Source organism: Nannospalax galili, unplaced genomic scaffold (assembly GCF_000622305.1).
Source record: "Nannospalax galili isolate Female #2095 unplaced genomic scaffold, S.galili_v1.0 scaffold262, whole genome shotgun sequence".
Taxonomy (NCBI): Eukaryota; Metazoa; Chordata; class Mammalia; order Rodentia; family Spalacidae; genus Nannospalax; species Nannospalax galili.
The window spans coordinates 1,305,050-1,319,622 of NW_008348083.1; the positions used below are offsets into that span (position 1 = coordinate 1,305,050).

General features: G+C 41.8%; 1 protein-coding gene across 2 annotated transcripts in view; it reads left to right on the forward strand.

Moving 5' to 3' along the window:
• The window catches only part of Hnrnpm (heterogeneous nuclear ribonucleoprotein M), a 52,084-nt gene that overhangs the window by 17,518 nt on the left and 19,993 nt on the right, over positions 1-14,573 (forward strand). The window contains exons 3-10 of one of the 2 annotated variants that reach the window (XM_008844574.3): positions 3,849-3,901; positions 4,807-4,814; positions 4,900-4,993; positions 10,503-10,541; positions 10,659-10,694; positions 11,391-11,544; positions 12,235-12,284; positions 13,495-13,555. In XM_008844574.3, the coding sequence (XP_008842796.1) occupies positions 3,849-3,901; positions 4,807-4,814; positions 4,900-4,993; positions 10,503-10,541; positions 10,659-10,694; positions 11,391-11,544; positions 12,235-12,284; positions 13,495-13,555 (495 nt within the window). Of the gene's footprint in view, positions 1-3,848; positions 3,902-4,806; positions 4,815-4,899; positions 4,994-10,502; positions 10,695-11,390; positions 11,545-12,234; positions 12,285-13,494; positions 13,556-14,573 lie in introns of both variants that reach the window. The other variant, XM_008844573.3, reaches the window with a different exon arrangement.

Consider the following 14,573-nt stretch of genomic DNA (forward strand, 5'->3'; position numbering starts at 1 on the left):
GTGTCGGTAGTAAAAGTATTTGCTGTGTAAGCATAAGAACCCTAGTTTGAGTCTCCAGAGCACACAGTAATCCCAGTGTTTGCACTAGGAGATGGAAGGTGGAGACTGGAGAATCCCCAGAAGCTCATAAACCAGCTAGCTTGGTGTGTATATGCAGAGGCAAAACAAAAGAGACTTGCTCTCAAACAAGGTGGAGGGGGGGGTGACATCTGAGGCGTGCCTCTGACCATCACACAGGTGTTGTGGCACTCAACATACAAACCTGTGTGCATGCACAAGCACACACATCTTGAAGAAAAAGATTAAAGGCGTGGGGGGTTGGAAGTGTAGTTGAATGATTAAAATTCAATGCTTGTGGGGCTAGAAAGATGACTCTGATTAAGAGCACTGGCTGCACTTGCAGAGGACTTGGGTTTGGTTCCCAGCACCCATATGATGGCTAACAAGTGTCTGAAACTCCAGTTCCAAGGATCCAACCCCCTCTTGCCTCCTTGGCCATTGTATGACACAGGTGCACTTACATGCAAGCAAAACTGTCATATACATAAAATAGATTAAGTACAAAAGAAAATGCACTCCTTTTTGCAAGCCTCTTGATTCAATCCCTAGGCACACTAGAATCAAAGGCCTTATATGAATTCTCTTTCAGTAAAGCTGTGGCCTTTGTTTTGCTTTGTGGGTTTTGTTTTCTTTTTGGGGGTGGGAGGTCCATTTCAGACTTTGGCAGTAAATTTTAAGAAACAAAAAAGCAGATTCATTCTGATAAAACTTTTTGTAGCATTTTGTTGTTGGCAGAGTCTTGATGTAGCCCAGGCATTTCTGGAACTCTGCAGTCCTGCTCAGCCTGGGTACCTGGCTAGGAATACCCAGTCACACTACCTCTGAAGTGACTGAGTTCTGAGTTCCATCTGTTGATCCTCTGAATGTCTATCTCTTCTTCAAACAATGTTTTTATAATTCTAAAAGTTAAAATAGTCTTTCAGGGCCATTTTTGAATGACGGTAGAGGACAGCGTTTTGCGTTGTTTTTTTCAGTACTTTAACACTTCAGTAGAGTGGTCTTAGCTAACTCTTGGCATTCTGCAGATTCCATCCGTGGTGAACAGGAGTTGCAGCGTTTCTCAGGAGTTGCAGCATTTCTCAGGAGCTGCAAGCTCTGCTTCAGAGCCTGCTGCAGTCTCTGAACTGATATGCTCTAAAACAGCATGCCTCTTTAGCTGGGAAGCCCACCTTCTAATCTTGATAGCTGTAGTCTTTGATAAAGTAGTAGATCTTTGATAAAGATCTTCTAGGAAAGTATGAATTAGAACACTTGGACCAAGATTAAAACTCCATGAAGTCTGTTTCACGGTACTAATAATTGGAATGTTACAGATTTGTGATTGTTGATTGTGTCCCAGGACAGAAGTAATTCATGTCTGAGTCATAGGTAACAGCTCTTTAAGAGGAATACCATTTTTAGAACAATTTTTTTTTTTAAGTGTATGAGTGTTATCCCAGCATGTATGTAAGTGCATTCATGTCATCAGTGCCTGTGGAGAACAGAAAAGGCTGTTAAATCCCCTGGAACTAGAGTTACAGACATTTGTTAGCTGCCATGTGGATGCTGGGATTCGAACCCAGGTCTTTTGCAACAGCAGCCAATGCTCTAAACCACTGAGCTACCTCTCTAGCCCCTTAAAGCAAATTTAAAAACAACTTTTTTATTTTTATTTTAGGCATATGAGTGTATTACATGAATGTATATAATTGCACCTGTGTCATGCAATGCCAACAGAAGTCAGAAGAGGGTGTTATTTCCCCTGGAACTGGATTTATGGATAGTTGTTAGCTGCCATATGGGTGCCAGGAATTGAACCGAGGTTCTCTACGAGTGCAGCGCCATCTCCATCCTCCCCCACCGCCAAGTTTGTTTTTTTTGAGCCCTGACTGTCCTGAAACACTATGTAGGCCATGCTGTCCATGAACAGACTGCAGTTTCTAAACCCGGTATTTTGTTAAAGTGGTTATGACTGTATAAAAAAAAGTGTGGCTTGGACTTCCTTGTTTTCTAGGTTGCAATAACATCTTTTTTGATTAAAGTTTCTTTATGGACATGGGCTAGAAATTTCAAATGTAACAGTCCTTGGATTCTGACAACAGTTAAAGCTGTCTTGAGGTTGATATTGTGATTCTTTTATATAAGGTTATTGGGCAGTAGTTACAGCTAGTAGGAGGTAAACTTGGGGTTTCTTTACTGTTTGACACTAGGCATTTTCATCAGAGATATGAGCTGTTGGTCCTTGAATGGCTGCTGCTGTTGAAAGAAATGGCTTTTCACGTGACTTCAGAAATGCTCACAATTTTGGAACTTCTTTAAATTTTAAAGAATAAAAGCCAATCTGAAGAGTCCCATGACTGTGGTCAGTTTTTTAGTTTGTCACATATATACTAAAAGTCAGCTGTACTGGCCTCTCGTTTCCTTTCTTTGTGCTAATTCTCCTTCCTGTTTTGTGCCAGTTCTCTTAACAGGACAAGGAAGGTGAGGCTTTAAGTTTAAACCTTGAACACTTGGCCTTCGTACCTTTATTTACTGTGCAAATAAATCAATTAGTAAATATGCCCTTCAAAATGTTAGCTGTACTTATGAAGTAATTTTATTTTGTCTTCCATTTTAATCATTCCTTGTATTGATTTGAACAAAAAATTTCTAATCCTTTGAACAAAGAAGTTGGAGTAGGCAGGATCTGTCAGTGAATGAATTTTACCCTTGCACTGCTAAACCAAAGTGAGTTGAGGAAGGCTTTAATGTCATAAAAATGATCCTCCTAAGGAGAGATTGATTTCTGAGAACAAAAGGCCCCCCTCCCCCTCTTTTTAACTTTGGAGAGCTGATTTAGAGAATTTTTTTTTTTTCCTCCAAGTTAGTGCTTTGAGCCATCTTCAAGTTCAGCAGTCATTTTGGTGGTTGTCTTGATGGATTCTAACATCTGGTCATGGTGGTCATGAATTGGCAATCCAAACCTTGAGGAGAATCTGTAGAAATTTTGAAAATCTTTGGTATTTCTTCTGCTCATAGTTTAGAATCATTGTAGTCTATTTAAATAAACTGTTTTTGTTGCCAGCTGAGCCCTAAATCTGAATCTGTATTCTCTTATGTGGGAAGGGTTAGAAAGTAGTAAGAATAAAACCTGCCTCAATTCACCAAAGAGAATGACGAGAAACTAGATATTCAGACATTGTACTTCTAAACTGTGGTGCTTCGGACTATGTGCAGGATCCACCTATGGGAATTTTAAGATGGCACTGAGAACATAAAGCAAGCACAGGGCTCAGTGATTACAGTTTATACACACACACACACACACACACACACACACACACACACACACAGAACAGGCCCCGGGGCTGTATTTATGCCTTTTGGGTTATGATAGGCACATTCTTTTTTGTATTTGTGGCTTGTGGGCTCAGTTCAGTGGCATTTCCAAGTGATTTCACCATGAGTATATCTTTAAAAATGTATTTTCTTCCTGTCCCCCCCAAAAGTGAATCCTGCAGAATTCTTTCCTGTAGATTTGGATTGCCTCTAGTCATGAGTACAGACAGGGAAATTGATAATAGTCATCTGTGGAAGCAGCTTGTTTGTGGTGGGAGGAAAATCAAGGACATATTATTGTTAATGCATTTTCACGTACTTTACTGCACACCTGTAATGCCTAGTTTGGTGGTTTAGAGAATATGGAGTGTTTCTGGGCTTTCTTATAAGGCAGAGGCTCCATACAAGGTTGCTGATGATTGTTCTAAATTCCCATTGTTTTCTTGGCTTTTCTCCCTTGGTTTATGTGTCGTCTGGAAACTGATTTGTAGTTGGTGAGGTAACATACGTGGAGCTCTTAATGGACGCTGAAGGAAAGTCAAGGGTAAGTGTCTGAGAGAATTTCTTCTGTGGATTTACTACATGACAAATGTAACTGTATGGTGGCGTGGACTCGAATGGGATCAGGAAGGCAGTGAGTGCTCATGTTACTGTAGCTATGTTTGATTTTGCCAACATTCCAGTAGGGTGGGAGGGGGCTTGCAGATGGGAGTCCCGCTTTTCCAAATGGCTGGCCAAAGAGCTTTTTGGTATTCTGTTTGGATGCCCAATTTGGATAAAAGGGGACCAATAGCAGCATTGTTCTCTTTGTTAACAGGAATTGGCTGTGTGTGAATTATGCATGGAATTTTAGAGGTGGTATAATTAATGTAAAACGTGTGTTCTTGTCTAGAAAATGTCACTCTTGGTTGTTTGCTGAATTTGAAAGTTGTGTGAATCAAAGACTCTGAAAAGTAGCCTTCGTGCTAGTAAATTGTAAACCAAATATTTTAAATCTGAACGTTCAAAATTGGCCTACTTTACCTAGAACATAAGCTATTTTCTGTTGTGCAGTAGAATGGCTTAGATTAATTAAAAGGATGGGTTTAAGTTATGGAAAGGATGGATTTAGTAGGAGTATGGTAAGGAATGGATTGAGTACAGAGGGAAGCAGATCTAAAGTTTGTGTGATTTCTTGGAGAACCTGATTGCTTATTATAACTTTAGCAGCGATAGTGCAGTGCCGGTAATGTGTAGGAAAAGGAGATATTAAGGAGCCCAGCTTTTCGTAAGGAAGGCTAGGTCATGGCACTTCTGTCAGCTTCCCCTTAGAAGGGTTAATTAAAAGAAATCTTAACTTTGTGACATAAATCAGATCTTTAATGTGTTTGTAACTACCACTGTATTTACAATGTCTTGTCTTTTCTTTTTCCCCTTGCACTTCTGACTGGTCTGTGACTTCTTTCAAAGGGATGTGCGTAAGTATCATCTACTTGCATATTAGGATTTGCATTTTCTGAACTGTAGGACTAGTTTTATTCATTTGCTTTTGATTCTTTATAGTGTTGTTGAATTCAAGATGGAGGAGAGCATGAAAAAAGCTGCTGAGGTTCTAAACAAGCATAGTCTGAGTGGAAGACCACTGAAAGTCAAAGAAGTAAGCCCTCTTGTTTTCTCCTTCTGGTGTTGGTGGAACTCAAGGCCTTGTACATACTAGGAAACCAGTCTTCCACTGGATTACATTCCCAGCTCAAAAGTAAGGTCTTTGTTAACACCATGCATATGTGTGTAATTGTTTGGCAAAGATAAGAACGATCCTTGAAGCTGGGCATGATGGCAACTTCCGGGCCCACTGGGGCTTAAGGGGACTCTCAAAAAAAAAAAAAAAAAAAATGAAAAAGAATGACTATTGACCAGATTTTACTGAGTAGATGAGACCAATCTATTGATTTTGTTTGGTGATAATTTATTTCTCTTTTAATACAGGTAGGATAGCCAGTACTGTCCTTCAACTCATGATCCTCCTGCCTTCGTCTCCCCATCTGCTGGGATTACAGGTGTGCACTCAACCTGGCGTGGTGTGTGTGTGTGTGTGTGTGTGTGTGTGTGTGTGTGTGTCTTTCTTTTTAAGACAGGATCTCCCTGTGGCCCCAGCTATCCTGAAACTATATAGAGTAGGTTGGCCTCGATCTCACTGAGTCTGCCTCAGGCCCCCCCAGTGCTGAGATTAAAGGTGTGCGCCACCGAATTGCCTCCAACCTGTTGTTTTTTATTTTTATTTTATTTTTTTGGCCTTTTGAGACAGGGTCTCCCTATAGCCCCAGCTGGCCTCAAACTCACAGAGATCTGCCTGCCTCTTCCTCCCCAGTGCTGGGATGAAAGGCGTGCCACCCCAGCAAAGCCTGTTGTTTTTAATAAAGAAGGCCTGTTAACAGCCATTTCTGCAGGAACTTTGCCATAGTGGTCAACCAGATTCTGAGTGAACTGAGTGGAACACTTTTCTTTAGTCCTTGTTTTCTCAGGAACCTGAGCCTGTGGTTTTTAAAATGGGATGCTAACTCAGACATGGTAGCAACGCCCTTTTAATCCTAGTTCTTGGGAGGCAGAGGCAGGCAAATCTCTGAGATAGAGTTCCTGGTCAGCTGAGGAGGCAGGGAGACCCTGTCTTAAAAAATACACACAAAAAAAATAATATTGGTGACTGTAAGAGTATTTTTTAATATCCTATTTTATGTATATGAGTGTATTGCAGGCACATGTCTAAGTGCACCCATGTTGTGCACTGCCAGCAGAGGTCCAAAAAAGGCATCAGATTCCGTGGAACTGGAGTTACTAATGTTAGTTACTGCCATCTGGGTGCTGGAAATCAAACCCGGGTCCTTTGTAAGAGCAGCCAGTACTCTTAACTGCTGAACCTTCTCTCTGGCTCCCTATAAGAGTGTTATGTTTTTGGTCTTTTTGAGACAGGGTCTCCCTGTAGCCCCAGCTATCCTGGAACTCACTATGTAGACCAGGCTGGCTTGAACTCACAGAGATCCTTCTGCCTCTGCCTCCCAAGTGCTGGGATTAAAGGCGTGCACCACCACGCCTGGCCTTTTTTTTTTTAATACTATTTTTATTTTATGTGTATGCGTATATTGCTTGCATGTAGGTAAGCTGTGTCGTGCAATGCCCACGGAGGACAGAAGAGGCTGTCAGATCCCCTGGAACTGGAGTTAACGGACAGTTGTTAGCTGCCATGTGGGTGCTGGGATTCGAACCCGGGACTTCTGCAAGAATAGTCAGTGTTCTTAACCGCTGAGCCATCTCTCCAGCACCCCTGTAAGAGTTTTTATGTCCGCCAGTGTGGACACTATTCTTTGACCCATCTTTTTTTTTGTCTTTCTGAGATAGTGTCCCTGTAGTCCCAGCTGGCCTGGAACTCTATGTAGACCAGGCTGGCCTTGAACTCATAGGGATCCATCAGCCTCGGCCTCCCAAGTACTGGGATTAAAGATGTGCACCACCACGTCTGGCATAACTTTACACTTTAAAAAAAAAAAAAGATTTTCATCTTTTCATACATGTATGAGTATTTGCCTATATGTATGTATGTGTACCATATGCATGTATAGGTCCCTACAGAGTCCAAAAGAGAGGGCCTTGGATCCTTTGAAACTGAAGTCACAGTAAGCTGTAAGCTGCTGTTTGGGTGCTAGGAACTGAACCTAGGCCTATGTAAGAGCAGCCACTGATCTTAACTACAGAGCCATTTCTTTAGCCCCTCTCCACCTTGTTTTTGAGACAGGCTCTCTTGCTGAACCTAGAGCTTGCCATTTCTGCTAGACTGGCTGGCCAGTGAGTTCCAGGGAGCTGTCTGCCTCCCACTACCCCAGCTTTTAACATGGGTGGTGGGGATATGAACTCCGGTACTCAGGCTCACTTTACTACCTGAGCCATGTCACTAGCCATCTGGGTTTGTTTTGTTTTGTTTTGTGTGTGTGTCTGTGTATGTGTGTGTGTTGCATGTGTGCTGGTGCCTATGGAGGACAGAAGAAGGAGTTGGATCCACTGGCCCTGGAGTTGTAGGTGGCTATGAGCCACCTGACATGGGTGCTGGGAACCAAGCTCAGATCTTTTACAAAGAACAGCAAATGTTCTTAACTGCTGAGCCATCTCTTCAGCCTCTGTTTATAAAAGGGTGTGTGTGTGTGTGTGTGTGTGTGTGTGTGTGTGTGTGTGTGTGAGAAGTATGGGGGAGTGAACCCTTGACCTCATCTATACCAGCTAGGCAAGTGCTCTACTCTGAGCTGCAGCCCCAGCCCTTAGTGTAGTATGATATCTTCTATGCACGCACAATGATCAAACTATGGTAATTAGTGGATTTGTTACCTCAAACAAGTCTGTTGTTACCTTGTGTTGGGAACATTCAAAATGCTCCCATCTTGGCATTCTGAAACACACAATGAGTTATTATTAGTGTTCACCCTTCTGTGCTGTAGAACATGAAAGACTATTCATTTAAAATATTTATTTACTTTTATGTGTATGAGTGTTTGCCTGCATTCACGTATGTGTACCGAATGCATTCAGGGTTTACAGAGGCCAGAAGAGGGTGTCAGATACCCCAGAACTGGAGTTATACATGGTTGTTAGCTGCCATGTGGGTGCTGGGAACTGAACCTGGGTCCATTGCAAGAGCAGTCAGTGCTCTTAACGGCTGACCCATCTCTCCAGCCCCTTGAATAAGACCAGAGGAGAGTATCCAGTCTCCTACAGCTGGAGTCCTAAGTGACTGGTTGTGATCTTTCCGACATGGGTAATGGGAACCAAACTTGGGTCCACTGCAAGCCCAGCCTGGTCTTGAACTCACAGAGATCCTTCTGCCTCTGCCTCCCAAGTGCTGGGACTATAGGCGTGCGCCACCAAGCCTGGCTCAGTAAGTGCTCTTAACTGCTGAGCCATTTCACCAACCCCATAACCCTTTTTGATTTTTGTGAAATTAATTTATTACTCAAATCCTTTTTCTTACCAGATCTATCTTTTTGTTTGTGATGCCAGAGTTTGAACTTAGGGCTTTGTGCATGCTAGACAAGCATTCTATTACTAAATTGTGTTCCTGGCCTCCAGTTATCTTTCTTTTTTTCCTTCAGGAAAAGGTTGTTGTTGCTGGCTCTTGCTGATATAAATTAGATACTTCTTGTTGTAGTGTGCTTTGGTGTTTTGTTTTGGTGTGGGAGTGTCTGAAAACAGGTCCTTGCTGGGAGGCACAAGCTGGCCCTTAACTCAAAAATTGTTCTATTTTGGCCGTCAGAGTACTGAGATTAAAGGTGTGTATCTTTGGTTTTGAGACAAGGTCTTACTATGTAGACCAGTCTGGCCTCAAACTCAGAAATCATCTGCCTCTACCTTCAAGGTGTTAGGATTATAGGTGTGTGCCATCGTGCACAGCAGTGTCACCTTCCTTGGCTTATTACTTCTTGAAGACCAGAATATGTAGAACTTGGAGAGCAAAGCATGGTGGGGTATCAGTCATCTTCTTAATGTGTTTCTGGTAAATGACAGGGCAGAGAGTTCAAGAATCGTGTCGGGTTGGACAGATGGCTTAGTGATTAAGCTTGCTGGCTGGTTTTGCAGAGGACTAAGGACCAAAGTTCTGTTCCCAGCACCCTTGACAGGTGACTCAGGACTACCTATAGCTCCAGTGGATCTGGAACCTAAGTGGGGGCACTTCTGACTTCTGGGCACCTGCACACATGTGGCATACATTCACACAGACACACACAAATAAAAGTATATAAAAAAGAACCATGTCAATATCAGATCTCCATAATTCCGTTCAGGTACTGATATGCTGCTTAGACCACATGAACATGAGTCCTAGAAACTAGAATATTTGAAAGGTTGAGGGTAGCCCTGGGGATTATAGAACTGCTTTCAAGCTTTTTGGAAATAATAATTTAGTTTTAACCAAACTCACATTGATTGCACTAATAAGATTCAACCATACCAAGCCCATGAAGATTTTGTTTCAGTCTGGAATTTTCCTGTCGGGTCAGCCAATCATGTAATTCCCCACCTTTTTGCTTTAGTTCAATTAAGGGCTGTATTTTCAGCAATAAATTTTATGTTCTTGTTTCTTAACTGTTGCTCTTCCTAGAACTCTTCTAGGCTGCTGTGGTTTACTTTATTTTACTTTGTTAATATGTTTGAGAAATGTCTTCCAAACGCTTTGGGGGGGGGTGCGTCTTTTTGAAACAGGGCCTCTCTGTAGCCCTAGCTGGCCTGGAACTCATTATGTATACCAGGCTGGGCTGGAACTCAAATAGATCTGCCTCTGCCTCCCAAGTGCTTGGGACTACAGGCACGCACCACCATGCCCCGGCTCCAGTCAGTTACTCTATGGGGTGTTCTGGTTTTTGTTTTCTAAATTTTTATTTTATATTCTATGAGTTTTGCCTGTATGTATGTAAGTCCACCATGTGCATGCAGTGTCCTGGAGGGTGTCTCATTTCCTGGGATTCGAGGTAAGGGATGGTTGTTAGCTGCCATGTGGATGTTGGGAATCGAACCCCAGTCCTCTAAAGAGTAGGCAGTGCTTAAGCACTGAGTCATCCTGCCAGTTCCTGTGGTGTTTGTTTGTTTTGGTACAATAACTGGGAACCTAGAGCCTTAATGCTTGCTAAGAAATTGTGCAAAATCCTCAAAGGTTTTTTTTTTTGTGTGTGTGTGTGTGTGTGTTTTCTCTCTGTAGCCCCAGCTGACCTGGAACCAAGTAGACTAGACTGGCCTTGATCTCACAGAGATCCACCTGCCTATGCTGGGATTAAAGTCGTGTGCCACCAAGCCCAGCTTTACTTTTTTGAGACAGGATTTCATTTTGTTGCCAAGGCTGGCTTTGAGCTTACTCTATATGTCAGGCAGGCCTTGAACTTGTTCCTTCAGCATCCTGAGTGCTGAGGATGCAGGCCTGTGTCATCACCACCACCACCTTCATGCTCTGATGAAAGCTCTTTCCTTCTTTCTTTTTCTTTTTTGTGGTGCTAGAGATTGAACTTGTCACTGAGCTACATCTCCAGCCAGAAGAAAGCCTCTGAAGATACCAGTTTTATGAGCTCTTGTGCAAGCTTGGTTCTTTCTGATTGTCACTGGGTCAGTTCAATATAACATTTTTGTGCTTGTTTCAGGATCCTGATGGTGAACATGCAAGGAGAGCAATGCAAAAGGTGATGGCTACGACTGGTGGGATGGGTATGGGACCAGGTGGCCCAGGAATGATTAATATCCCACCCAGTATCCTAAATAATCCTAACATCCCAAATGAGATTATCCATGCATTGCAGGCTGGAAGACTTGGAAGCACAGTATTTGTAGCAAATGTAAGTAAATGGAAACATTGTCTAAAATAAAAGAATGTACAAAACTTTGTATCACTCTTATATAAGTAACTTAAATCAGGGTTAAGATAGCTTCTTGTTTTTATTTAAACATGGGCCTTGGGATTAGCTTGGTTCCCTTTTGACCATTGCATTTGTGATCTCAGGATTGACCTTTTTAAAAAAAATATTTTATGTATATGCGTATATTGCCTGCATGTATGTGAGTGCATGTATGTGTCGTGCAATGCCTCGGAGGTCAGAAGAGGGCTTCGGATTTCCCTGGAACTGGAGTTAAGGACAGTTCATAGCCGCCATGTGGGTGCTGGGAATCGAACCCAGGTCCTTTGCAGGAGCAGTCAGTGCTCTTAACCACCTCTCCAGCCCCAGGATTGACCTTCTTTACTGAGGTTTGCAGATGTTTACTGAAGCAGCAGTTACTAGATTTACATTTTCTAGGGTCTATTTTGTGTAGTTTTGGTGCAGGGCAAGAATGAGTAGAAGCAGTATATTGACACCTGCTTCTCCTTAGTGTGTCTGGGATGTGTGATGATAACCATCATGTGCAGTGGAAAATAGTCTAGAAGAAAGTGGGCAGGGGAGTGATTGACATTAGTCAAAACATGTCTCTTCATTTAGTAAAATTGTGGGATGTTTCTCAAGGTGTTTACTTTGGAGTCTTTATCCTCTTTCAATTAGCTGGATTATAAAGTTGGCTGGAAGAAACTGAAGGAAGTATTTAGTATGGCTGGTGTGGTGGTCCGAGCAGACATTCTGGAGGATAAAGATGGGAAAAGTCGTGGAATAGGCACTGTGACTTTCGAACAGTCCATTGAAGCCGTGCAAGCTATATGTATCCTTCTGTGGGAATTCAACTCATGGTGAACTGGGTGACTCAACACTGGTACACTTAGGCATATTATATGTAAGGAGGTAGAGATAATTATATTTGTATTTTTTCTTGTCAGTACAGTGAATGAATTTACTGTGGAATCAGAAAGTTTTGGGGAATGGAATTGATTGACTATAGTGTGGATAGAAGGTGTGGAACATAGACACATGCTGTAGTCTTTTCTAGTGCTTCTTTACAGAGGAGCATGAAACACATCACTGACAAGAAATGGGGCTTTCATTTGTTTCTAATACCCTTCAGGACCCTGTCTCTCCAATAAACATTATTTTGAAGAGGCACTTCTTCCTGTCTTAAGCTTGTTCTAGAGGTACATCTTTTTAAAATCAAAGTGGACACAGGCATTAAAACTCAGGTAGACTACTGCTCATTGTCTTGCCCATAAAACATGGTGTTTCAGAAATGGTAAGGGCATTTGGTCTGTTGGATACATACAGAAAATTGATGTAACTGCTTATCAGGAAAAGTATAAGGCCACAAATCAAGCTTCATGTGTAGAGTTGAAATTGCTCATGATTTTACCACTTAGAGGGACTGGTAGCTATGGAGTATTTCTCTTTTTTTTCTCCACTTTATTTCTCTTGCTGTGTGTGCTTTAATGGTTATAAGAAATAGCCTTAATTGCAATACCAGCTATGTTTAATGGACAACTGCTATTTGATAGACCAATGCACGTCAAAATGGTAAGTTACTAGGACCATTTTCTCTGTAATCTGTTCAAGTAAGTCTAGCAAAAAATGTAGAATTACTAGACTATACATTAAACAGCCTTTACATTAAACTTTCAAGTCAGTCTAATAGGCTCCAGTGTGAGCACATTTATGAAAGACCTTACCTTTTGCTCATGGAGTCTTTGTAGTGTCTTCCTTGCTTGTTTGACTATGTTTAAGAAGTCATTTGGAGGCTGGATGTGGTGACGCACATCTTTAGTCCCAGCACTCAGGAGGCAGAGGCAGGCGGATCTCTGTGAAATGGAGACCAGCCTGGTGTACATAGCAAGTTCCAGGTCAGCTAGGGCTACACGGAGACCCTGTCTCTAAAACATCAAAGAAAAAAAAGTCATTTGAATATTCTGCTTTGGCAAGTGGTCAGTTTCAGAGAATAGTTGAATAGGCTTCCAGTTTTCAAAGAATCACATACAGTGTTTGTTTAGTATTACATCTATAGTGAACATAATCATGTCTTTGATTCAGACAGCTTTTAAAAGGTTTTTTTCTAATCTTTGTAAACATTTGGTCTGCTGTAGCAGTGCCAAAGATAATATTAATGCAAGCAGCACTGGAACATACTAAGGACAGTCTGGTTAGGACTCAAATTCAGGAATAGGATAAAAGGAGCTACAGATACAAAACTTTTTGTTATTCCTATTTTAAACATTCACATTACTTCTTTGAATAGATAGAAGACTTAGACAAATCAAAAATTAAAAAGCAAAAAAGATAGTGTGCACTTCACTGGTATTTCTTACTAGGTCCTGGCCATTCCCCATAATATAATAGTATGAACTTTTGCCCTTCCTGTTGGCACAGAACATAACACTGCTGTGTTGGCCTTGCACTTGTTTAGCAAGTGCTATTCCTCTGGGCTGTATCTCCAAATTTTACTTGTTCTTTTTGTCTTGTTTTTTTGTTTTGTCTGTGTATCTGTATATGAGTGTGGGTATACACACATGTCAGAATTTTATGTAGACCTAGGCTGTGTTTGAATGTACTATGCAACCAAAATTTGCCTTGAGTTCCTAATCTCCTGTCCCAGCCTCTCAAGTGCTGAGATTATAGGTGTGCACCACCATACCTGGCTTCTGACTAGTTCTTTGTTGAGGGAAATTGTTTCCATCTTTTCCTATTGCTAGTACTGCGGTAGACACTGAGTTGTATTCATTTTCTTTTTCAGGATGAGAGGGCCTTACCAAAGGGAGATTTTTTCCCTCCTGAACGTCCACAGCAACTTCCCCGTAAGTATGTCAGTTAAACTAAACAAGAAAGAGGTACAGTTACACTTAAAACTTGTGAGAGGTTGGTTAGCCTGGGATTCTCTGGACCAGTTTTTCAGGGTACAACATAAGCAGAGAAATTCACAACTTAAGAGTTTTTGGTATCAGTGAGATGGCTCAGTGGGTACAGGCATCTGCTGTAAAGCCTGACAACGTGAGTTTGATCCCTGGGACCCACATGCGGAATGAGAGAACCAACTCCTACAGATGTCCTCTGACCACCTCTTGTGCTTTGAGGCATGTACACTATATCTCTCACACACAATAAATAAGTAAAATGCAATAAAAAAATTTTTTAAGATGGTTGTTTTTTTTTTTGTGTGTGTGTGACAAGGCAGGCTGTCCAAGATGTAGAGATTCTAGGCATCTCTTGGGGAAAGAGAAAACAAGCTGTAAGGAGAATTAAAACCAAGCTGCACCAAGGGTCAAAAGACATTGTTTTTTTTACAATATAACTGAGCAATACCTCTTTCAGGTATGCTGTGAGAATTAAACCTGTATGCCCATAAACAACATAGAAGCTCATCATAGCCTTACTCAGTAGTCAAAAGGCCTGGTGGCACACATTGTTATCTCAGCACTCAAGACTCTGAGGTAGGAGAATAATGAGTTCAAAACCAGCCTGGGCTACACAGGGAGACCCATTCTTAAAAAACAAACTTGGGCCGAGTGAGGTGGCACATGCCTTTAATCCCAGCACTTGGGAGGCAGAGGCAGGCGGATCTTTGTGAGTTGAAGGCCAGCCTGGTCTACATAGTGAGTTCCAGGACAGCTGGTGCTTACAAGGAGACCCTGTCTCAAAAGACAAAAAAAAATTAAAAAACTTGGAAGTGCTTCATTAGCTAATGGATGGGTTGTTTTTTTTTTTTTAATGTAGGGTTGGGCATGGTGGTACACGCCTTTACCCCAGCACTTGAGAGGCAGAGTGGTGTACACAGCTACTCTGTGTACAGGCTAATTGAACATACCACCACTGCCC